Raw genomic sequence first — 25,067 nt, forward strand, 5'->3', positions numbered from 1 at the left:
AAATAGTTGTCGATACTGTTTTTACTCGGTAGCTGTAGGGGTGAGAAGCCATTTTTCTTTGGGAACCTTTTCTCCTGTTTTTGGTTAGGGAGGCAGGTAAGACACCTGTAATTTTTGTTTGGGGTTTTCTGTGAAGGTAAGTCAGCTGCATTTCATTTCTAGAGTTTTTGTTTGTTGTTTTGGCCATTCTCACCCTGATGCCTGCTACCTTTTGGGACTCAATAAACTGACTGGCTGTTGTGAAATCCGTGGTAGTTGTTTTTTGTTGGTTCGTCCTCCTTAAGAGCAGGGAGTGGGGGGGCATTTTTCCTTATTTTTATTTTCCTTATGTCGCACACCGATTCCCTGGGCTGGGGTGTAACATAAATGGGGTCTCGTCCGTCTTTGCTGGAGGGTCCGAGGGACCGCTTCAGCTTTCGTCTGTCTTTGCTGGAGGGTCCGAGGGACCGCTTCAGCCTTCCGTCTTCGCTGGGGCAAATCAGAACTGACGAGACAACGAAGCGTAATCTGAACACACTGAGATAAGACAGACCTTCAAAGTAAAACAGGAAACACATAACAGTCACGCCTAAAACAAAACACTGACAACATCGAATCGTAACACTACAATGTAGCTTGCTATCGCCAGTGTGTGAATGGGTGAATGACTGAATGTAGTATGAAGCGCTTTGGGGTCCTTAGGGACTAGAAAAGCGCTATACAAATGCAGGCCATTTACCATTTTATGGAAAACCTCTTTGAGGATAATGACATTCATGAACTTTTTAACTACTTCTGGTTTAGGTTTTAGCTGTTACTATTCCTTCCGTAGTTTATCAGAACCATAGGTGATGTAAAATATGGATTGTTAGATTATAATATTATTTTATGCCATGTTATACCCCTAACTAAAGATTGTGAATTATGTAGTTTTAGTTTGCATTATTCTCCTGAATTAGAAGAAGCTGATAACTATTGCATTCGTTAAACTGATTTGCATTATATTAGACTGCTGATTTATTGTGGATGAATGATATTGTTTTATGATGTTATAAGAAATACTGTTTGCAGAAAGTCATCGCCTTATTTGTCTGATTAGAAGAGAACAGAGCATGCTGGAGTTTTCTGCCCCAACTCAGCAGGAGCAGATAAACGGGGAGCCAAGGTCGTAGCTTAGGCGCCGTGTGAGAGAAAAGCATGTGAATGTTTAGGCTTTTATGATAAGGTGGGAGAACCAGAGGCTATAAGAGTTTGAGCAATGCTCCACCATTTTGAGATCTGATGCTGTCTGCGTACGGTGTCCATCTCCCACGCGTGTGTTCATTAAAATCATCGTTTGACTTAACCCGGCCGGACCAGTGTTGTTATTGTGGTTTTTCTCTTGTCTCTATCCCCAATATTTTGAACCATAACAGGATGTACCCACTGTGATTTCACCGACTAGTTTGGCTGCCCCATGTTTTTGGAGGCAGAAGTTACTATATATGGACGAGAAGATGAAGCCCTAAGCTACCAGCCAGTGCAAGCAAACTTAGTTAGCAGTCAGCATCTATGAAGCCACATTATTTGTCTGATAATTCCATTAAAAGGGCTCCAAAAATGCACAAAACAGTAGAGTTCCAGTTCAGCGACACCATTTAGCAGAGATGACGCTTAGCAGACACACAATCAGCGACATTTGCATTTGTGCTTGTTCTGCTGACACGTGTCAATATGACCACTCCCCTTACTCCGCCTAAAAAAAAATCTCAACCTTGCCAGTTTTTTATTGCAGTAAAGTCGGACATTTTAACATGGGAGTCTTTGGGGATTAGCTATGTTCTGGAACCAGCGTCACATTTTGTTTTCAGCTCCAGAGGTTTCTGCTTTCATTGTGCTCAGATGGTTTTCAGACATGTTTGAGCAGATGTATGTTAACAACTATGTTGAAATTAAACTATGCTAACAGATGGAGATTGTTTTCTTCTTAAAAGTTCTTTTTTAAATGGCAGACCTTTCCACAGATGTTAAGCCATATTACATGTTTACCCAAATGTAGTGTGGAATTGGCGAGGTTATGACTGCTTTAGAGTTCCCAATTGGTAGAATAAGTACAAAGGTTCTGGGGCAAAGCTAAAGCATAGTGGTGAGGCCACAAATACACTTAATTCGAATTCTTTATTCCATGTCATTTTCCTCAGTTACGTTCATCTCTTTATTGCACACAAATTTGAGTTGTTTCTATGACTTTCTATGACACAAAATAAATGATTTCAGTTGCTTAAAGCAAGTATTCGGCATTATCTTTTTGTCCCTTTTGAAAGGAAAGAAGCGTGAAAAAAATCAGGCCATTAATGTTTAATCTTGTTAACCTTGACACAGTTTAAGTGAATCTTTATTTATCACTAATGCAGGTATTTCTCTATCTATCTTGGCTGTGTTGGCTCCCCTTTAACTGTCCTCTGTCCCTCTCTGTCCTTTGTTCCTCTGTGTGTGTCCCAGATCCAGTCTTTAGTCACAGACTCAGCAGGACACAAGCTTCTGGTCTTGAGTGGGCAGAGCTCAGATCACGGTGCCCTCCTCCTTCAAACTGGTGTTTTCACCTCCCAGACCTTTTCACGTGTCTTTACTGATCCTGAGGTAAGCCATCTACTGTTCTTTGGTAATAATGAAACGAATAACAACATTCAGATTTTGCATTCACAGTTATGTGTGTGGTTAAAAACTGTTTACTCTCAAAGGACAAATGCAAATTTTTATCAGCTGTAAAATGACTACAAAGACAAACAATATGTATAACTGTATATTCCACAAAAGATGACGAGAATTGAAAGTATTCCTGTCCCAACTTTCTAAACGTTCAGTTTTAAAAAAGATCAAAGCTCGCAAAATTAAATTAAACAAATAAATATGTTAATTAAGTGAGATAGAAGGGTGTTGCACAGAGTTCAGAGAGGAGTTCAGACAGGCTCTGGGTAGTAGGGACGAGTTACCAGACGACTGGGAAAACACAGCTGTAGGGGTGAAGAAGGTGTTTGATGTGTATGATCTTCTGGACAGAGGAAGAAGACTTGGTGGTGGAATGAGGAAGTAAGTTAAAGGAAAAGATTAGCAAAAAAACAAAACAAAGTCGGATAGTTAGGGAGATGAAGAAAGTAGTGAGACTAGGTGTAAAGAAGTGACAAAAAGAAAGGCTTGTAGTGAGTTGTATGTTAGGCTGTACAGTAAGGAAGAGGAAAAGGATGTGCAGCAAGTTAGGGTGATAGAGACAGAAGGACTAGAGGTCTAGTGAAAGCAGACGATAGGGTGCCAAGAGAAGAACTGTGGTACTGGATGGGTGGAAACGAGTGTCAGGGGTGATTTGTGACAGACGGATAGCAGCAAGAGTGAGAGGGGAGGTTTATTGAGATGATAGTGGGACCTGCTATGAAGCATGGTGTGGAGATGGTGACACTGAAGAAAAGACAGGAGGCCAAGCTGGATGTGGCAGTTGAAAATCTTAAGATATTCATTGGGTAGTACCTGGATGAACAAGATTAGAAATGAGAGAGACGTTTCAGATTGAGCGGCTTGGAGACAAAGTTAGAGACACAAGGCTGCGGTAGTTTGGACATGTGCAGACAAAGGATGTTGAAGATGAAGTTTACAGGTAGAAGGAAAAGAGGAAGACCTTAGAAGAGCTTCATGGATGTAGTGAAGGAGGACATGCAGTGTGACAGGACACCCGTAAAGGGAACAGCCGAAAGAAGAGGAAGAAGAAATAAGTCAATCGATTATTAAATAAAAAGCACTATAAATAAATAAAGTCGTCTATTAATTTATATTTAAAAAATCTGTATAATTTACTTCTACATTTATTTGCCTTTGTTTTATCATAAGTTCACTTTAATTATAAAGTATTTTATAATGTATTTGTTTGCTAATTATTTACCCTTCACTTTGTTTCCTGTTTGCTTCCTTAAATGTTTATTTATTTCTTTTTACACTTTTTGCATTTCTGCATTATGGAAATGAGGGCTTGTCATTCAAAGTGTGCCATGGTGTCACCTTTGTTGATCAATGCCAGGCTCACAGCAGAAATGACTTCCTTTAGTCGGGAGATTGCTGAAGAGCTGCGGCGCTTAGCTAATCTAGCTGAAAATAGTGCAGTCAGTCAGGACTATTTACTTTTTCGTGTGGATGCTCTGACTTACCGTCTGTTTCAATTAGCAGCATACATGCACACACGGCTGAACCTTCAGTTTTAAATAATTTTAAGCAAGTCATTGTCTAAGCATCTCATTACAACACAAAAATAATACAAAATCAAATTAAAAACTGAAATCCCCAATTGCCTATTTTTATTTTCTGTATTATTTATTTATTTATTTAGGCAGTTTTGGTGGTTCGTTTAGTTGAAATATCATTTTTGTCATTTCTTCCCTTGACATAAGAGTTTATGTTGTTTCTATGCGTATGATCACTGACTCAGACATGTCTGGGTGTGCCTTTCTTGCAGGTCAGTGAATTGCTGGGCACATCAGCCCCCAAGCAGCAGGCTACACTTACTGTGTCCTGCCGCGGGGAGGTGGGCTGGAGCTCCCTGGGACAGCAGCAGACCCTGCGGGAGTTCTTTGAATACAAACTAAACCCTGAACCTGTTCTGCCCAAGATGGAGGGTGTCACAGAGTTCACAGAGTACGTCTCTGAAACCGTCGATGTCCCTTCACCTTTTGACCTCCTGGAGCCTCCCACTTCTGGAGGCTTCCTGAAACTTTCTAAGCCATGCTGCTACATCTTTCCGGGCGGAAGAGGAGACTCTGCTCTCTTTGCTGTGAATGGCTTCAACATCTTAGTGGATGGAGGCTCCGATCGAAAGTCCTGCTTCTGGAAGCTGGTCCGCCACTTAGACCGCATCGACTCAATACTCCTCACACACATCGGCGCTGACAATCTCCCGGGCATCAATGGGCTTCTTCAAAGGAAGATAGCAGAACAGGAAGAGGAGCAGTCACAAGGCTCCACCAACTATAGTGACTGGATGAAGAACCTGATTTCTCCTGAACTAGGTGTTGTGTTCTTCAACGTGCCAGAGAAGCTTCGCATGCCAGAATCTAATCTTAAAGTGAAACGTAGCATCGAAGAGGCCTCGCTTACTTTGCAGTACCTTAACAAACTCGGTGTCAAGCCGGAGCCTCTCTTTCGAGTTGTCAGCAACACCATTGAGCCCATTACACTTTTCCACAAGATGGGAGTGGGCCGGTTAGACATGTACATTCTCAACCCTGTCAAAGACAGTAAAGAGATGCAATTTTTAATGCAGAAGTGGGCTGGCAACAGCAAGGCCAAAACTGGCATTGTGCTGCCCAACGGGAAAGAAGGAGAAATATCTGTGCCCTACCTGACATCAGTCACAGCCTTAGTTGTATGGCTTCCTGCCAGCCCTACAGAAAAGATTGTTAGGGTGCTGTTCCCCGGGAATGCGCCGCAAAACAAGATCCTAGAGGGCCTCGAAAAATTAAAGCACCTTGACTTCTTGCGCTATCCTGTTGCCACACAAAAGGACATTGCCTCAGGAGCTCCTCCCTCTGTTATAAAACAAACCAAGTTAAAACAAAGAACGGATAGCAAAGAGAGTCTCAAATCCTCTCCGAAGACCACTGCAAAGGCCCCAAAGAAAGAAGTCGAGGGGCAGGATGATGTGTCAGCCACCACAGAGGCAAAGAGTGACTCTGTGAAAGAAAACATATCAGAGAAAAAAGAGGAGAAAAAGCCCACTAAGACTATAAAATCTAAAACTGAAGTGCCAGAGAAGAAAAAAATCATGAAAGAAAAATCACTGAAAAAACATTCCAAGGAAAGAGTGTCAAAGATGGATGAGAAAAAGGACAAGGAAAAAAAGGAGATCAAGAAAGTGAAGAAGGATGACTCTGCCAAAAAAGATGACAAGAAGGATGCAAAGTTCAAGGATGACAAGAAGAAGGACTCATCCAAACCTGAGCTAAGAAAAATTACTAAGCCTGACCTGAAACCACTTACACCAGAGGTAAGGAAGACATTACATAAAGCTAAAGTGTCAAGTAAAGCCAAAACTGGCAAAAGCAAAACGGTGAAGGTTGAACCCGCTGAACCCAAAGCAGAGGAGTCCAAACCTGAAGTTATACAACCTGAACCGGTAGAAAATGGAGCTGTTGAGGGAACATCTGTTCCCTCCACACCTGAAGACCTCACCAAGGAGTTTGAAGAACTTAAAAAGACTCAAGTTAAAACGGTTTCAGCAGAGCTGGTGGACAGCAATAAGGTCTCTTCTGAGCCGCAAGCAGGAACAGAAGAGAAAAGAAAACACGAAGAAGTGTCTGAAATCCCACCTGGAACAAAGTCCCCTGAAAAGGAAGCACCAGCCGCAGAACTCAAAGCTGAAGCTAAAGACGAAGACAAGGAAGTGACTCAGGAGCCAGAACTAGAAGACGCTCAAAGGTTTGAAGATGAGGGAGCACAAACTCAGGATGAGGATGAGGAAGAAGAGGAAGAGCCCCCAGCTGCTGTAAAGAAAATACAGGAGGAGGTGGAAGAAGACATGGGAATAGGTGAGGAGGAAGATGAGTCAAAATGGAAGGAGGCAAAAGATGAAGCATTTGATAGAAAACACGAGATAGAGGAAATGGAGAAGTCAGAAACTCTCTTAGCCAAGGTTGTGACTAAAGAGGAGCAACAGATGATTCCATCAAGGGATGAGGAAGAAGAGGAGGCAGTGGAGAAGGCTGAACTGGAGGAGGTGGAAGATTTAGATGTAATAGCTGATGAAGAGATCAAACCTGAACATATGGATGAAAGCAAAACCACAGAAATTCTGACTGAGGTCAAAGTGGAAGAAGAAGAAGAAGAAGAAGAAGAGGAGGAAGGCTACCTATCACATGTTGGAGGGGCTACTGCTCCTATAACCTCAGTAGCTCAAGGTGCTGCTGCAGCTGAACCCATGTCCTACATCCAAGATGAAACTATTCCTGGTTACTCTGAAACAGAACAGACTATCTCTGATGAGGAGATTCACGAGGAGGCAGAGGAGAGAATACCACATCTTCAGTATGACGTCGGTGCCTACGACATCTCTGTTCCAGATCAGACGGGTTCATTTGTAAACATCCACGGCATGAGGGAGATACAAGCTGCAGCCATGACAGAGAAAGGTTTTATTCCAGGTGTGCAAGAGCAAGTATCGGTGTTCACCAACATCATCACTGCTCCTCTGGCAGAAGAAGAGCATGTATCTTCTGCAACATCCATAACAGAGTACGACAAAATATCCTCCTTTCCTACATCTATCGCTGAAGATCAGTCGGTGGCATCCGTTGCAGCACCTCAATCTGAAGAGCCGCCTAAAACTCCAGGTCCCCTGTCCACTCCGCCTGACTCTACTCAAGGCAAAGAGCAGCCACTTTCTGCAGAAACTCTTTCACCACCTTCTTTGGAAGAAGACAAACAGTCCAAGTCTCCATCTGATGATCTACAACTTCCTGTTGCAGAAGTGCAAATGGCAGCTAAGGTTGTAGATACTCAGGAAGAGGAGGAGGAGGAGGAGGAGGAGGAGGAGGAAGAAGACCAAACTCCTAATGTTGAAATTTCACTTGAAAAACTCCAAGAGGGCTACGCTTCAACCCAATTGTTGCAGGGTAAAGAGAAAGACATTGAAAAAGTTGCTAGCTCGGGGTCACCTGAAAAGTCTCTACAAGACCTCAAACCTGACCATCTACCAGTTGAAGAGGAAAATATTGACGCAGTTACACCTAAAGACATTTCATCTGTTGTGCCTACTAGACCTTTCGGATCCGACTCAGTGACTTCAGAGAGCGAAGAGCGTTGCTTCAGTCCAGATGATGTCACTGTGAAAATGGCCTCTCCTCCGCAGTCTGGACCCTCAAGCGCAGCTCACTCTCCACTTCGTCAGTCACCAGTGGAAGACAAGATGAAGCTCCCTGATTTGGAGCTGCAAAAGCAAGAGGAATTTGGCGATATAGTGACCACAACTGAGGACAAAAAAGGTGCAAAAGATGATGCAAAAACTGAGACAGAGGTTGATCAACAGAAAGCAGATCAGCATGAAGTAGAATCTGCAAAATCTTTGGACAAATTATCTGAAAAAGACATGAAAGAGGCTCCAGTGATCAAAGACCAAGAAAAAGACGCTTCATTCGCGCCAAAAGATGAAGGAAAACAGGCAGAAACTTTACCTGTTGTTGCACAACCTGTAACAGATGTACAACTACCAGTTTTAGGGAGCAATTCACTGGAATCTGACGACAGGCTCACAGAGAAAGAACCTAAAGTGCCTGAAACAGGTAAATTTCCAGACAGGGAGAGTCGTTTCCTGGACGATGATGATGATGATAACAAGAAAGATGATGACGATCATGATGATAAACCTGCAGTTAAAACCATCAAGGCAGAATGGGAAATGGAAAATGACGATACTTTACATGCTGAACAAATCAAGGAAGAACAGAAGCAGGAATCTGTCATTCAGGAAGACATTTCAGCCATTAAATCTGTCACAGATGAGAACACACAGAAAGAGGCAGTGATAGATGATACTTCTGATGCTAGACCTGTCAAAGAGGAAGTGGCTAAGGACACATTGACTGTTGATATTAAAGATGAATACAAGGAGCCAGAAAAAGACTACACCCCAGTGGCCCAAGAAGTAGAGGTAGAAACTGATGCTCCTGAGGACAAAAAACTTACAGATGAACAGAAACAGAAAGACGAAACACAAAAAGATGATTTTGACCTCAAAACCACAGGTGAGGTTAAGGAGACACAGGTTAAAAAGGAGGATGTGTCTGATAGCAAGATTTTGATGGAGGAGAAGGAAGAGACAGAAAAGAGTGACACCCTTCATAGTAGCACTTTTAAGATTCAAGAAAAAGAAGTCAAAGAAATCCACCTTTCAGATATCAAGCCTGAGAAGGAAGACATGGGGAAAGAGGGAAAGGAAGAAGATCTCCCTTTCAAGGAGAAGAAAAAGGAGACTGAAACATTAGATACTAGTCAAGTCTTCAAAGATAATAAAGAGGAAAAAGAGATGGATAAGATAGATTCTTCTGCTGCCACACCCTTTACTGTTGAGCAGAAAGAGGAGAAAAAAGAGATTTTTGACATTACTGTTCCTAAAGTCAGCAAAGAAGAAGAAGACAGTATTAGCAAAAAAGATGAATCAGCCATTACTATAAAAGAAGAAAAGGGGCAAGAGATTAGTATGGATATTACACCAAGCCTTACCAAGTCAGAAGAAAAGGATGCAACAGTGTGTAAAGATGACTCTGTGGCTAAACCAGCCACAGAAAAGCTAGAGAAGGACAAAAAAGAGAGTGATGACACCACAGCTCCCAGGGAACTGGCTAAAGATATAACAACAAACATGGACGACGCTTACATCTTCACACCCACTGTAGAAGAGGAGAAGAAGGAGGGCATATGTAAAGATGAGACTCCTCCTGCTATTAAACCTACCTTGGCAGAAGAAAAAGATAAACTTACAAGTATAGATGAAATTTCTGGTGTTAAACCAGCAGGTGAAGAAGAAAAGCAACAAGAGGAAAGTAAAGATGCTGCCACCATTAAACTTACCGAGATGGAAAAAGATCACCTGACCGTATCTAAAGTCGATAGTTTCTCAGCTACACCAACTGAAGCAGACACAGAGAAAACACTTCAGACCGTCGAACCAGTTGTAGAAGAAGAAAAGGAACAAGTATTGAGTAAAGACGTAACTCCTTCTGCCATACCCGCCAAGATGGAGGAAGAGGATGCAATGATGAGCAAAGAGATTCCTCCTGTCAAAACAAGCACAGAAATTGTTGTAGCTGGTGCTACACCAGCAGCGCAGGACGAAAAAGACAGAGAAAATGGTAAAGATATTTGTGCTGTGGAATCAGCCACAGAAGAAGGAAAAAGGAAGACGACACGTGAGGACGAAATGCTGACTGTCAAACTGTCCAAGGAAGAAGAGACAATCCAGGATCATAGTGTTGCTATCGAACCCACCAAGAAAGAAGAAAAAGATACAGACGCTATTAAAGATGTAATTTCTGATGCAAAACCCTCCATAGTGGAGGAAACCAAAGACACAGCTGGTGTCAAGTCCCTCACAGACGAGGTAAAGGAGGCTGAACTTAGAGATGCTCCATCAGATGTAAAACTCATCCAGGAAGAGGCAAAAGAAATACCAAAGGAGGAAACTTGTGATAAAGATATTAAAAAAGAGGATGAACAGGTTATTTCTGAAGGGGCACCCATAAAGGAGATGAAGGAAAAAGACACTGATGATACCAACTTTCAACCCACTGGGGATGACAAAGTTGTGGAAAAAAGTGACATTTCTGAGAAACAAAAAATAAAGCAGGAGAAGAGTGATACTGATGACCACAAAGCTATTTTGGAAGATTTGAAGGATAAAGAAACTGTTATGGGTGATGCAACAAAAGAGAAAGAAGCCGACACCACTGACGAGCAACCCACAGATGCAAAAAAAGCAGAACCATCTAAAGTTAAAACCATTAAGGATGAAACAATAGATACGGTCAAACATCACATTTGTGATGCAGAATCTATCAAACAGGAACCGGAGAAGGAGGTGTACACTCCAACAGTTTCTAAAGAAGAGAAGGAAATAAAAGATGATTCCCCTCTTGAGCCAGAATCTAGGAAAGATGATGGAAAACTAGTAGGTCTTTCACAGACCCAGACCTTGGAAGAGGAGAAGACTAAGAAAGATTATGTTTTTGATATTAGTGATAAACATGGAGTGACCTCTGATAAGCTTCCTGAAGCAGATAAGAAGGATATTTTTGGAGCTGCATCAGTCGAAAAGCAGCCAGACTCTTTGGCAGCAACGTCAGTAAAAGATGACGTTTGTAAATCTCCTGACCAAATTTTAAAGGATACAAAAGAAAAAGATATAGAATCAGGGGTCATTATTGGTGTTGAAGACAAGATGGGAAAAGAAAAAGATGATACACATGTTGCGGAACTGAGCAAAGAACAGAAAATGGAAAAAGAGCAAGAAAAAGAATACACATACGAATCTGAAGGCATCACAGAAGAAAAGAAAGAGACAGCAGAGGACGAAACAATGATTAAAGAAAAGGATTCTGCCAGCGTAAAGACCGATGAGCTCTCAGAGAAGGAAAAACAAGATGTCTCTGATGCAGACCACACCAAAGAGGAGAAATGGGAGAAAGAGGAATTACAGGAGAAGGACATGGACAAAACCATTAAGCAACCTGCTCTGGTGCTCTCTGGAGAGGAAGTATCGGCATCCAAGTTAGAGTACAAACCTGCATTTGTGGTTCAGTCATCTGATGAAGACAGAGAAGATGAAGAGGATGAAGACATTTGTATGGGAGGAGCAGGTTCCAGACCTTTGTCAGTGGAGCCTAGAAAATCTGACCATGACATCTCTTCTGCAGGTTTGCCTTTAACCCAAACGGTACAGATGGGTGATCAAACAAAATCACCTACATCTCAACAGCCCACAGTGATTATACCTACACTTACAATGCAGGAACCCTCTATGGATGAGGACTTCAAAGAGTTTGGGAAAGAGGAGTCCATGCTTTTCCTTGAAGCAGACAAAAATATTGCAAAAATAGAAGCTACACCTGCACCACTCGCCAAGCCCGAGCCATCCTTTGATATTCCCACATCAAAGGAGACAACCTCTGCCAAAACAGAACCAGTGTCAGACTCATCTGAGAAAAAGCCAGCACTGTCAGCAATATCAAGCACAGACAGCCAACCTATGAGCTACACACTTTCAAGTACTGAAAGCCAATCTAGCGTGGAGGAAATGCCACATCAAGAGAAACAGATGCCAGCTGAGGTGAGCTCAGGAATCCAGAGTGCTCCAGAGAAGACAAAACTGGATGAGAAACCAGTAAAAGAAACAGAGAGAGAGATGGAAGGAGAACGAGAGGTGGCGTCTCCGGGATTATCACAACCTTGTTCGTATTTTATGCTGGACAAAGATTCTGAACATGTCAGACGCACGGCTGGCCCAGCAAAAGTGGAAAGTGAAAAACTGAGCACAGAGGAGACTGTTAGTGGAAGGCTTGAAGACGAGAAGCACAGCTTTGGCGCCTCTAAGTACGATCCATATGAAAAACCTATTCCAGGAGATCACGATTTGGACTCACGAGAAGTTTCTCTTGGTTTTGATCATGCTTCTGACATCTGTATTGATGATAACAGAAGATCAAGCCAGGCGGAAGCTGGAGGAGCCATGTTCCTCCTGGATGAGCAGTACAAAGAAGAACCTCTCTCATTCAGCAGAGTCGACTACAGCCCAGTTTCCCTCACAGAGAGCGAGCGAAGCAGCCACCACAGTCGAAGTGCCTCCCCAAGATATGAAGACCGTGAGAAAGGCCAAGAGGAAGAGAGTGAGAGAGAAGAAAGGGCAGACACACCATATGTTGACAAAAGCTTTTCAGCTTTAGAGGTGCAAGACAACAAAATGTCTCAAGCTGCTGAGGCCTATTCTTTCACTCCAAAAGAAGACAAACCAGAGAGGTCAGAAAAAGAGAAAGATGACATAAAGGAAGGTGCTGCAGCAGCCTTTCAAACACAGGCACCAGTAGAAAGTGATTTAGAGTCCAGCAGTGCTGCTCTTCAATCAGCAGGCGTAAGACAAGAAATACCCTCTCCCTCATGGAGCCAGACAGATCTTGGTGAACAAGCATCAGGTACTGCTTCACCTTTTGGAGAATTCAGAGAAAAGGAAGCAACAGAAAAAGACAAAGAAAAATCTGAGGAGTCACTCAAAGACAAAACTGACTCCTGCGACCATAGAGAGGGATCTCCATCTGGTCGGTACTCGCCTGCAGAAAAAGACATTTTACCTCAGCAGCCATCGGTGTTAGAGAGAGAGGATGCATCGAGTGATTCAAGGAGTCCCTCTTCGGCCACATTTATAGGACATGAAATTGATGATAATGTTTTGGCATCTGATTATAGCGAAGTTAGCAGTTCTGCTACATCTAAATCCTTAAGTTGTGCTGAAGGAAAAGAGAGCCTGATAGACAAAAGATTACTTGTTGAGGGAGAGGATTTTAACGTTGATGATGACGAAGATGAAGATGAGGAGGAGGAGGAGGACGAAGAAGAGGAAGAGTCAAGTGATATAGATATGGAAAAAGGTGCGAGAGAACAGTCTGAGAAGGAAATGTGCAGACGTAGCTCTGGTGACAGTGCTGGGTTAGCAGAGGTAGAGGACTCAAATAAAAAGTCACAGGTCCCTGACTCAACTAAAGAGGAGACTGTATGTAAGATGACACCTGATGATGCCTCAGCTTTTAAAGCCGTGGATAAAGAAGTCCAGGATGTAAGTAAAAAAGCACCTGAACCAAAACCAATTAAAGAGGAGGCCACTGCTAGAGATACAAGCACATCCAAACCTCCTGAAGCAGCAAGTAAAGACGAAGGCAGAACAACTTCATCAACAGACACGTGTGCGCAGAAAATGGATGAAAGCTCTGTTGCTCCAACAGTTACACCCAAACATACTGAAGAAATAAAATTAGAGGATACTGACAAAAAGCATTTGTCCCCTGAGCCATCCACAAAGAGGAGGTTGTCGTCAGCAGAGGGTGTTTCTTCATCTGATGTACTAGAATCAAAAAAAGGAGTTGGAGATAAAGAGTCTCCATCACCAGAGTCAAGTCTTTCATCAAAGGAAACCTGTCACCCAACATCCACGAGTAGCTTAACTGGCAGCTCTTTGGCAACAGACCAAACTGATTCTATGTCAAAGCCTACGTCCAGCCCATCCTCACCGCTAACAGGTAGCTATGCTGATATTGGACATAGTAGGTATGAGAGTTACTACAGTGAAGAGAATGGAGTAGCATTGAAGGATGACAGGAAAGACACCCTTGTGCTCTCAGATGCCTCCCAGCAAAGTGAGGATAAGTATTTAAGCCAAAGAGATGTCCAAGAAGGAAGTCAAGATGTGAGGCGTACTTCTGGTATCACAGAAAAACACGAGGACTCTACCTCATCACCTTGCCCATACACAAGCTTAACATACTCCGCTTCGACGTACTCCTCAACATCGTACAGTTATTCATATTCAGGGTCTACCCATCTGAGCCAAAAGCTGGGAGGCAAAGATGAACCTTATAAATTATCAACCTCTGAAGTATCTTTGGCCAAAGAGGAACCATCAACTGCGGCAGCGTCAACAAGTTCCTGCTTTGGAGGGTTTCAAAGAGACGAGTACATGGAGGTAATGACAAAACCTGAAACAAAAGAGTCCTTGCCCAGTCAGTTTGCAGAGAGCAAACCATCATCTCCAGGCTTGTCTACTACTGCCAAGCAACCAGAAGATCAAAGTAGTTCTGTAAAGCCAGACGCAAAATCTTCTACTGACAGCTTTCATATGCTTGAACCTGTGTTAAAAGCATCCACAACAGCACCATTTTTACAAACTACAGGAGACGTTAAGGAGAGTTCATCCACATCAGAAGCACGCTTTGATGTCTCTCCCCTCCAAAGGGCTGACTCTTCTGACAAACAGTCCCAAGAGAAGGAACCTGATACCCTTGAAATGGAGGATGGTACCCTACCGTGTCGTATCGAATGTCAAAAAATCCAAGTAGCTGAGCAAAAACAGACTTTCTCATTAATAACTGAATCGTGTGTCGCACATAGTACAACATCCTCTGAAGAAACAAAGACAGTCGCCATTACCTCTGCAACCGCTGTGTCTAAACCTGATGCAACGGTGGAAACAGCTCAACAGGCAGCATCGGTCACTCCGGTGTGTGACACTGACACTACCAAAACCTCATGTGCCGTAACAGACCTGCCCAAATCAGAAGAGGTGAAAGAGAAACAATCGCAGGTAAAAGAAGAAAAGAGTGCTGGGGATACTGCACCACTAAAGGATGATGCCAAGGTGTCAGAAAAAGAATCAAGTGAAAAAGATGAAAAGGCAGACAAAATGAAAGACACTGAATTCAAACAGGTAATAGAAGAAAAGAAACCAGAGGAAAAGAGCATTAAAGACATCACAGAGGAGAAAAAAGTAACTTGTGATCCCAAACTGAGTGAAAAGGTAGAAGATGGGAAACAAAGGGAGGCCGAAATAGCGGAGGAGAAAAGCTTATTGGAGATGCCGTCTGAGAGATTAGAGGTAAGGAGAAAGAGCAGTATATCTGATTGGGAGCTTCTACAAAGGCCGGACGACTTTCCAAGTGCCCCCCCTCAAGGTTATGGTGATGATGATGAGGAAGGAATGGAGTGGATGGCAAGTGCCCACAGTACCTCAAAAGACACGTACCACACAGAAACATCCAGCAAAGGAGATGTAAAGACTGATCGCCCTGCGGATTTGAACACTGGAGCAACTTCCTCCTCTGAATCCCCGCCAGGATTCTCCTCCTGTGAATACAAACATCGCAAAGGCGAACTTTCTCCATCCTTCATCAACCCCAGCCCTCACCAGCTCTCCAGTGATGAGGGTGAAGTTGATTGTGGAAGTGGCCACTCCCAGGAAGGGGGTGAGGATGATCAAGAGCAGCACTCTGTGAAAAGGAGGTCACACAAGCAGAGGCGCCACCATGCTCAGAGTCACCATGGAGATGCCGGACAGGGACAAGGCCAGCTGCCTGGTGCAATGTCATCTGGTTTGGCTGTGACTTTAGCTGGTGAGGAGACACCACCGACATCAGTGAGCGAGTCATTGCCGTCACAGTCCGACTCTGATGTCCCTCCAGAAACTGAGGAGTGTCCATCAATAACGGCAGAGGGAAATCTGGACTCAGACGAAGATGCTGAGCATCTGCCGGTGGACAAATTATCTGGAGCTGGTGGTGGCCACCATCCTTCATCACCACGGTCATCTCAGAAGACTCACGATCCCCTTCCCGCTCCGATGAAGGACCCTCTACCCCACCCACCTCACCCAGATGTGTGCATGGTGGATCCAGAGGCTCTTCTCAATGATCACAGCAGTACAGAGAAAATTCTCAAGAAGGAGCACAAGACCACCAAGGGCCTGAGAAAGGGGAAACCCAAGTCAGCCTCTCCTGCTCGAAAGGGGGAAGTCAGGAAGAGGTCTTCTACTCCAGTGAAACAGTCTAAGGACTCTGCCTCGCCGCGATCAGCCTCCCTCAGGAGGAAGGACACAGACAGAAGCTCCAGGCTCATCAAAATGTCTGAAACCCATGGTTCAAGGAGCGAGATACTCAACCCTGGGAAAGGCTTGGTCAATGGCATCAAGAGCAGTTCAGGTGAGGTTAATCATTAACATTCGGTAACACTAAGCTTTTGGAAAACCAAATTTAATCAGGAGAGCTGTTATTATCATTATTGCCCCTCGATATTTGACCTTCACTTTACTGTGTAATGCATATTCAGAAGGAGCACTTTAAGAACTTTGCACATTTACAGCAGGTAAAATAAGCATCGAACAAGTCACCAATTTTCCAAGTAAAGAAACTTCTAAAGGTGCTATTGACATAAAATTATCACCAGACGTCAGTAACAGCCCATCCAATCCACACACGCACAGTCTTGCTAAAATGTTCTCACTTGTTTCATCTTCATCATCCTGGTAGATGGCAGCAGATTTATACCTAGAATATCTTGGCACATTTTCCCATTTATCCTTCCTTCTGTTATATGAAGCAGTACTGTATGCTAAAAAACAGATTTCACCTCCCACCTTCAGACTTCACTGTTGGTATGATGTTTTTTTGGTGAAATGTAGTGACTTTTGATCTCCATATATCGTGGCATCTAAAGACTTCAGTTTTGGTCTCATCTAGCCAGACTGAATCCTTCCAGTATTTCACAGACTTGTCTAAATGTTGTTCAGCAAACTTGAAATGTGCTTTAACATGCATTAACATTTCTTCAGCAATGGAGTCTTGTGTGACTCCATTGCCATGATACAGGCCATGGCGGTTGAATACATTACTTATTGTTTTCTTTGAAACAATTGTACCTGCTGATTCCAGGTCTTTCTGTAACGCTCCACAAGTACTCCTTGGCTCTTGGACAACTCTTCAATAAGGTTAAGGTCTCGAGAGAGCTCATTATCTAATTACTGATAGATTTCAGTAGGTGTCGTGACTTTCCATGCCTTTCTGCACCTCTTTTCTTAGAAAATTTATGATTTTTTTAATACTTATTTACCTGCTGTATTACTGTTTGATGGAAATAGCTTCTGGGTCTGAAAAGTAATGCCAGTGAAAAGGTTCCTTTAACCTGTATTATTTATAATGGCCAGAAGGGGTCCATGAAACATGATGTTCATATTTTTCATTTTGTATGCCTTCATCAGAGTAAAAAGAATGATTAAGCAGGGCAAGCTTCGTCAGACCTGTAGCATCTGCCAAAGTCACAAAGGCAAAAATGCTCAAATTGAGGCTTCACAGCTGAAAAATTATTGGCTATGTTTGTCTTGAATTTTAAGTCTATGGCTGTTGCACACAAAACAGTGACATCAAGGTTGATTGTATAACAATAGAACTCATTACTGACAAAGATTTTCTAAGAAAAATCACTTCAAGCGATAACTCCTCAGGTGGTGATAACATTAGCACTTCAAACAAAATGGAGAATGTTCAGGTCCCAATCGGATCACATTTAAAAATCCAAACAAAAATAATTTCGTCATATGAATGAATTAGATAATTATCTCACTTGATGAAAGCGCTTATTCCTTTGTGCATTTTCAGGAAAGTCATTTTTAATCTTTGAATTCTTATTTTGTATCCTTGATCACTTCCAGGTAATAACGCCCAGAAATCCAGTTCGACTGTCCCCCCTGGACCACCTGTCTATGTTGACCTGGCCTATGTGCCCAACCACTGCAGTGCCAAGAATGTGGACCAGGAATTCTTCAAGAGAGTGCGGGCTGCATACTACGTTGTGAGTGGGAATGACCCAAGCAGTGGAGAGCCTAGCCGTGGAGTCCTGGATGCCCTGCTGGAAGGCAAAGCTCAGTGGGGCTCCAATTTGCAGGTATTTACCCCCTCGCTGCCTTAGCTTCAGCATCTTGTTCTCTTTTGATATTTTCTCACGTTTTCTATGACTATAATATATGTACTCTATAATATATGGATAGATTACATCAGCAAGAGTTGAGGCTCGGGTGTGAAATTTATGGTTTTCAGGGTTTTTATCGTTATTTTTTAAATCGTTTTTATCATTAACTGTTTCCCTGGGTCTTTTACCATGTGTTATGAATAAATGTTCTTTTTCTGGTACCGGTACTAGTTTTATTTTGCTGTATTTACCCGCAACACCTTAAAGGCCGGCCCGTGAAAATATTGTCGGACATAAACCAGTCTGTGGCGCAAAAAAGGTTGGGGACCGCTGGATTACATATATGAAGTGCACAGCATAGATTCATTACTTTGGGAAACCATGGCAATCATGGAATCAACACTTTCTTATTAAAGAAGTTGGTAGACATCTGAGCTAAAAGGATAATAATCATAATAAGGCTGATGACTTCACTGTATCCTGCAGAGCACCTAATGTGTACATTTACTTGACCTTGTGGCCCACAGCAGCAAATATAACTAGAACGTCATTCTTGTCTCTAAAGAAAAGACAGCTATAGCTCAAGTGAGCACATTATCAATTATCAAATTGTAATAAAAAAATTAAACGTTTGCTATTTTCATTTCCGACTCCTTTCTTATATTCCTATAAGAGTAGCTTTGTGTGAGTCACAGCTCAAAGTAAACCTTATTTATCTCACACAGTTAATTGTGTGAGATAAATTCAGGGGTTAATTGGTGCAGCCCCTCAATTAACCCACTGTCTAAAAAAAGCTGTTTTACCTCATTTCCTTTTAAGCCAACTTTCTTCTGATTGGCTGCTCCTCCCAACTCACTGGACTTAAGAAACCGATTGGCGATGTCATGATAGCCATGTCCATCTTATACGCTGTCTATGGTGTGCACAACATGACCCTATTAAGGCTATTGAGCATTTAGAGCAATCTGAAGCCTGAGCTTTTGGCTCACATGGTTTATGAACTAAACATATTTAAGAAAACACACACTCAGCAACAGAGCACTTTAAAAATAACTGTGCACCTTGACGACCAAGGAATTCAGCTAAAGTTTTCCACAGTGTTTTAAAGTCTCCTGCTCGTCCTCTTGTTATCTAAGTCAGTCTTTCCATCAGAGTGCCGTGCCATTTCTTTGACTCATGCATCTATTGTTGGTAAATCCAGTTTTGGCCTCCTGTTCTACTGCAGTCCAAAATTAATTAAGACAGTAAAAATTTTGGGTTATTTACCAAATATGTACATTTATTGCCTGATAGCGAATCTTTAAATTTACAGTTGATAAAATTTAAACAACTGCTTTCGAGCATAGTTGTAATTTAGGATAGTCCCATACACAGTGAAAGAGAGTGGCTTTTCCCTCAAACATTTGACACATGTGTTAGAAATGTTCACTGGTGCAATATAATTCCTCATCAGCAGTTTGTATGTTAACAGTTTCGTTCTAGTTTGAATAGATTAAGTATTTGGTTTTAAAGAGTCCCCGCTCCCTTTCATCTGTATTCTGTCACACATGTCAGTACTGGATTCACCACTACGCAGCAAACAAGGCTGTTCTTATTGTGAAGAATAGAGTACCCAAGATGGCATCATGGCAGCTCACATTGCCTATATTTTGATGATATCAGATGTTTTAATTGCATGTTTTTGAAAATATTTTTGACAAAACTCATATATCTGAGATTACTGGTTAATTGTCAGAAGATTACTATCCACGTACAAATCTCCATTTTTTGGACACCGTTTCTCATCCAAATTCTAAGCAATATATGATGCATCCATAAGAGACAGAAGGGTGATATAGAGGGAGTATCTTTAATATGCTAATAAAATTTATATCACATGTCTATTGTATTTCTAAGAAAGGGGTTTCCTGTTGTTCTTTTTTGTATTTCAGAGTCTGCCTTGAGGTGACTGTTGTTGTGATTTGGCGCTATATCAGTAAAATTGAATTGAATTGAATTATAAGAACTGTTTTAGAGGTAGAGGCTCAGTCAGTCAAAAATAGAAGAGTGCAGAGCGTAACTGAGTGGATCAATAGTAGTACTTTCGGTTTGGACGCTGTCTTATACAGTCAGTGGCCCTGTGGCACGTATGAACAGCATTGATGATATAAGACATCTCTGGCAGGTAGATCTGTCTGGAGAATGGTTTGGAGACTATGTACTGTTAGTTAAAACACTAGCCATTGGACCTGTACAAATTCTGACTCCAGAGTCCTCTCCAAATCAATCTGTCCTACTCCCTTCCTGCCAGCTCGCCTCTCATTTCCTTTTGTTATATCTCTGTCAGGTTACTCTGATCCCGACCCATGACACAGAGGTGACCCGGGAATGGTATCAGCAGACGCACGAGAGGCAGCAGGACCTGAACATCATGGTTCTGGCCTCCAGCAGCACCGTAGTCATGCAGGATGAGTCCTTCCCCGCCTGCAAGATCGAGTTCTGAGCTTCGAGGGCACCGCGCCGCTTTTCCCGCCGCCAACAACCCCTCCCTCCTCATCATGACGTTAGAGCGAGAGCGAACAGTACTCTGCTTCTTCAAAGCTTCTCATTCTCTCATGGTACCAGTCTCAGACCCATTTGCTGCAGTCCTCAATACACTAGATTCTGTTAGTCAAAATTCTGGGCATATGCTTTGTGATAGTGGGGCTATCTCGCAAATAATACCGTACTTTTTATATTTGTTTTCTTCTGTGAGTTAAATGTCTGCCCTTACACATTTCTTATAGAAGCGCTAGCAGTTGTGGAACAAATTTAAATACTTTTCAAAAACATATTTACACCTGACAGATAAACATAGATCATTATCCCACAAAGGAATAATAATAATGCCACAGTTAAAGATCAAGATTAGTCACGTGTAGCTCTTACAAAGGTGACTCAAATTACATTGCAAAGTTAGACCTCCAAGTGGTCAAAACAAGTGCCAAAACACTACTGAACTAGGAATTCTCATCATCTCCAAAATGGTGTCTAAACGAATCCGTGATCAATTATTTCTTAAGATCATACGCAAAGTGTTTTTATAAGACTAGAAAAGCTTTCGTTTCTTAATCCGAACCTTTCTTTTCCATCGGCGTACACAGCAAAATGCATCCTTTGCAATTCAGCTCATGCTACAGTAGTGTTTTGATTAACTCGATAACGGCATAAATTGATGTTATGTAACAAAACAACAAAAAAGTTCCTTCTTGTGATTTGTGGTGAAGTTTTAGGAGGTGCCTGGAAAACTCTTTCTTCTTCTGGCTCTCACAGCTTAGCTGGTGCATATTGCTTGTGTTTTAGCTCGGACTCTTCTGGAGAGAACTGCGTAGGGTTAAACCTTTCTTTAGCCGGCCTTTCAAGTGTGAAATGCAGTATAGTGTGGATAGACTACTACACTGTTTGGCTGTCTGCGCTCAAGTGATTTCAGTAGGCGCCAGGCAAAAGGGACGACGTTTCTACAGTAATCACATCTCTGCTGGGTGTTCTTCTTTAAGTCTTTATCACAGTCTTTGTTGGTTCTGTGTACTCCAGTATGCATATAAGATTAATGTTTCATATCAACACAGAGTTTCTGTTGAATAAATTATATATTTTGTGATGATTTGATCCTGAGGCGAACGCAGCGTTTTAAGTGAGAGGGTTTAATTCTTGTCATTTCCTCCTGTTTAGCTACAATGTACCGTCTCCGTTAGTATCACAAAGGGATGGGAAAGAAAAAAACACAACAGCAAGCAGTGACCTGTGGCAAATGTAGCAACGAAAGCTTGCCTGCTCGTCCCTTCAGTGGTAACGATATGCCAGCGGGAACTGCAGTATTTCTATTTATTAAGGAGGGGGGTACTTTTCACAACAAAAACATGTTACAGGAGGCTTCTTTCACGTGCCTTTAGAGAGCGGAGGATGTTTTATGGACATGTCAGCCATTTTGAAGCAGAGTCAGAAAAAAAAAGAAGAAAGAAACCAAGCAGAAAACTTTAAAACTGAGGACCAATCTCTTCATACACTAAAGTTGTAAATTGCACTGCGATATAGTACTCTCCCACTGCTCAAACTTTGGAACCGTATAATTCAAGCCAAGCATTAAATCCTCATATCAAAATACTACTTTCTAACCAATATGAATGTCTGAGAGCAACGTGTTGCACCAAATAGCAATGCACTTTTCCGAGGCGGGGATGGGGCGCTGTTTGAAGTCGAAGCACAGAGAGTTTGTGTAGTAGCAGAGAGGAAGTTTTCAATAATATGAATTAAACTATGTACAGGACGTTCCTCCAGACTGAGCTTGCTAATAGCGAGGGACGAGATCAACGTGAAGCAATTGCCTGATGTTAGTCACAGTAATATATATATACATATATATATATATAGAGAGAGAGAGAATGAGCATGAATGTGGGTTATGGTCACAGATATACTGTAGGAATGTTTTAGAAGTAGTTTTTTGTGTGCTTGAGTATACAGTACGCTCTGAGTAGCTGTTTTTAATTGCAGCATGGTTTTGGTTTTGTAGGCGAGTTTTCTGTGAGTTCACTGTGAAAGGTCTTTCTGCTTGTTTACAGCCAGACTTGAGAGCAGCTCATATTCACATTGGGCCATGTTTCATTTCCTAATTTATATGCACATTTTTTAAAAGATATTCACAATTTAACCTTTAAATTTGGTGCTGCAAAGCAAATCCAATTCCGGTTTACTTTTCAGAGGTTAATTTGCTCTTTGTTTGAGATATAAAATCAAGAAATATTTTATGTTTTTTTGTTGTTTTGTTATGTTTCTTTTGTTGGCTGATTTAAAGCTAAAAAGGAGGGCCAGGATGGAGGACGCATGGCTGGTTTTGATTCCCAAAAAGTCCTTTTTGTCAGGATGTTGCTATTAAAAGCTTTCACAGCTAAACTTTAGTCAGTCCTTTACCTCAATTGGATTCAATACACGGAAGAAACTAAGGCTAGACCGCGTCATCACCTCGGGCTAGCCTGGGACCAGTGCCAATATCTTGCTGCTCATAAGACTCCTTACTTTATACCTCATCTTCCAATGCCTCGCTGTTCTGCCCGCTCTACTTTAGTTTTAAAATCAAAGATGGCGAACTCACACGGCTGCCACTGAATGTTGTTTTCCTTTTCTTTTCATCATAGCCCTCATCCATTATGCACTGTACAAGCCTTGATATGCATCCCATGCTTGTGTTGTTTCAGAGGCAGACATGGCTTCTGTGTGTTTTTCCTTTCTTTTAAAACAAATCACACCTGCAGAGAATCTCTGAGTTTGATGCAGGTTGTATATCAAACATCTGCGTACGCACAAGTACATATCCAGCCTAGCATGAAGGTTTTAAAATGACTCCCCTGAAGACATGTTTAAATGTCTGTGAACCGATCAAGCAAGCAAAAAGTCCTTTTCACTTCTCCTTTCGATGCTGTATGAGCTGGGATCAAAGCAGGAAGAAGCTTTTTATTAAATGTGCGAATCAGATTTTATGGATGGTCTGATTTGTTGTACTGTCTTTGAATAATGTTTTTAAGTTGGCAGATTCCAAATACCCGGCCTTGAGATTTTTTTCCTGAGGCATTAAGTAGAACGCTGTGAATCACTCAATACTGAACTGTATTGCTATACAGAAGCTGAATGCACTATACAGGAGATCTATTTTTCTGAATGTAGAGTTGGTACTACCATATGAATGCTGCTGGATCAAAAACAATAGACAAAAACAAAGAAAAAATGCAAATACAAAAAAAACATTCACACCAACTTAGACAGAAATAAATGTAACGGCGTGCAGAAGGCGAGCAGATACTGCAGTCTCAGTTCTGTTCCAAAGAAAGAGGAAGGTTCAAGAAAGAAACTGAGATCCCACAAGCAACATATTAACAGTAACACAGTAACATAGTACTAACTGCAGCTGCAACTTTTTCCTTTTCCTGAAAATGACTTGAAACACATGCAAACTCAAAACACCATTAATAAAATTGATAAACTCAATAAAATGCTACACGCACACTTGTGTGCTGTACACAGATTTGTACATATCACTCTGGAAAGAGCAAATCTGAAAGATACAACGAAGAAGCGAATCTTGTTTATTTTAGGCAGTTTTATGTGACGGGATGATCAAAAACAGCTGAAGCTACACAAAACGCTGATAAGATATGGAAAGAAAAAAAAGTGCATCTTTCAGTTCGATTTCATCTCCTGCATTAAAATGATCACAATCAACGTATGGTGTCATCTGTCCATCTAATCTTTCTGCATGTGATTTATTTAGTTATATCCTGAATGTACTTGTTTAACATTGAAATAATAATAACAATAATAATTATAATGAAAAAAAATACAACGCTATTTTAAAGAAGTATATTTGAAAAAAAAAAAAGCTAATTGTCTTAACTGGTACTGACCTAATATAAAACTGGGCTGTGCTTTTATTGCTTGCCCTATTAACATGTTGTAAAAAAAAGACACTGTACTGGTAGTTCTGTTTGATTCTTTCTTTCTCTCTCTTTCTGTCTCTCTCTCTTATTTTTATTTTTATTTTTTATTTTTTGCATTGTATTAAATTTATGGTTTCTTCCGCAGCGCAATATTCAATATCTCTCTGTCTCTTTAAATCTAACTGGTAAAACTAGAACTACTGCAGATTCATTGTAAAAGGGAAACAGCCTGGTGATCATCAATTAAAATATATGAAATCTAAATGTGGTCCCTGTGTGGTTTTTTTAAAAATTATTTTTCTTTTTTGAAAATGTCACTAAAATCTAACGGAATTATGAGAGACCACATACAGTATGTCATCTGCTGTATGTTTCTGTACACATGTTTTATGATTTTTTGTTGTTGTTGTTGTGATTTTGTCTCTGTGCACCACTACAGTTTGTTCCAGCAATTAAGCAATTCAGCTGTAAAGCAAGGTCTTATTATCTGATTAACTATTTTAGAGACATTTTTATACACAGTCCCCCATTTTCAGAGGCACAAAACTAATTGCATGATTGACTGACAGCAGTTTTCTGACCAGATGAGGCCCTGATCATTCTGTGATGAATTAATCAGGTAAAAGATCTGGAG

At 41.6% G+C, this 25,067-nt stretch overlaps 1 protein-coding gene across 2 annotated transcripts in view; it reads left to right on the plus strand.

Moving 5' to 3' along the window:
- The window catches only part of map1ab (microtubule-associated protein 1Ab), a 92,019-nt gene extending 67,522 nt beyond the window's left edge, over nucleotides 1-24,497 (plus strand). For both annotated transcript variants that reach the window (XM_005731456.1, XM_005731457.1), the window contains 4 exons: nucleotides 2,461-2,598; nucleotides 4,457-16,223; nucleotides 17,729-17,961; nucleotides 20,312-24,497. In XM_005731456.1, coding sequence (XP_005731513.1) covers nucleotides 2,461-2,598; nucleotides 4,457-16,223; nucleotides 17,729-17,961; nucleotides 20,312-20,467 — 12,294 coding nt within the window. In that variant the 3' untranslated portion in view covers nucleotides 20,468-24,497. The remainder of the gene's footprint in view (nucleotides 1-2,460; nucleotides 2,599-4,456; nucleotides 16,224-17,728; nucleotides 17,962-20,311) is intronic.
- Nucleotides 24,498-25,067: the final 570 nt, after the last annotated feature.

This window comes from Pundamilia nyererei, unplaced genomic scaffold (genome assembly GCF_000239375.1).
Source record: "Pundamilia nyererei isolate P.nyererei 1_Seehausen unplaced genomic scaffold, PunNye1.0 scaffold00043, whole genome shotgun sequence".
Taxonomy (NCBI): Eukaryota; Metazoa; Chordata; class Actinopteri; order Cichliformes; family Cichlidae; genus Pundamilia; species Pundamilia nyererei.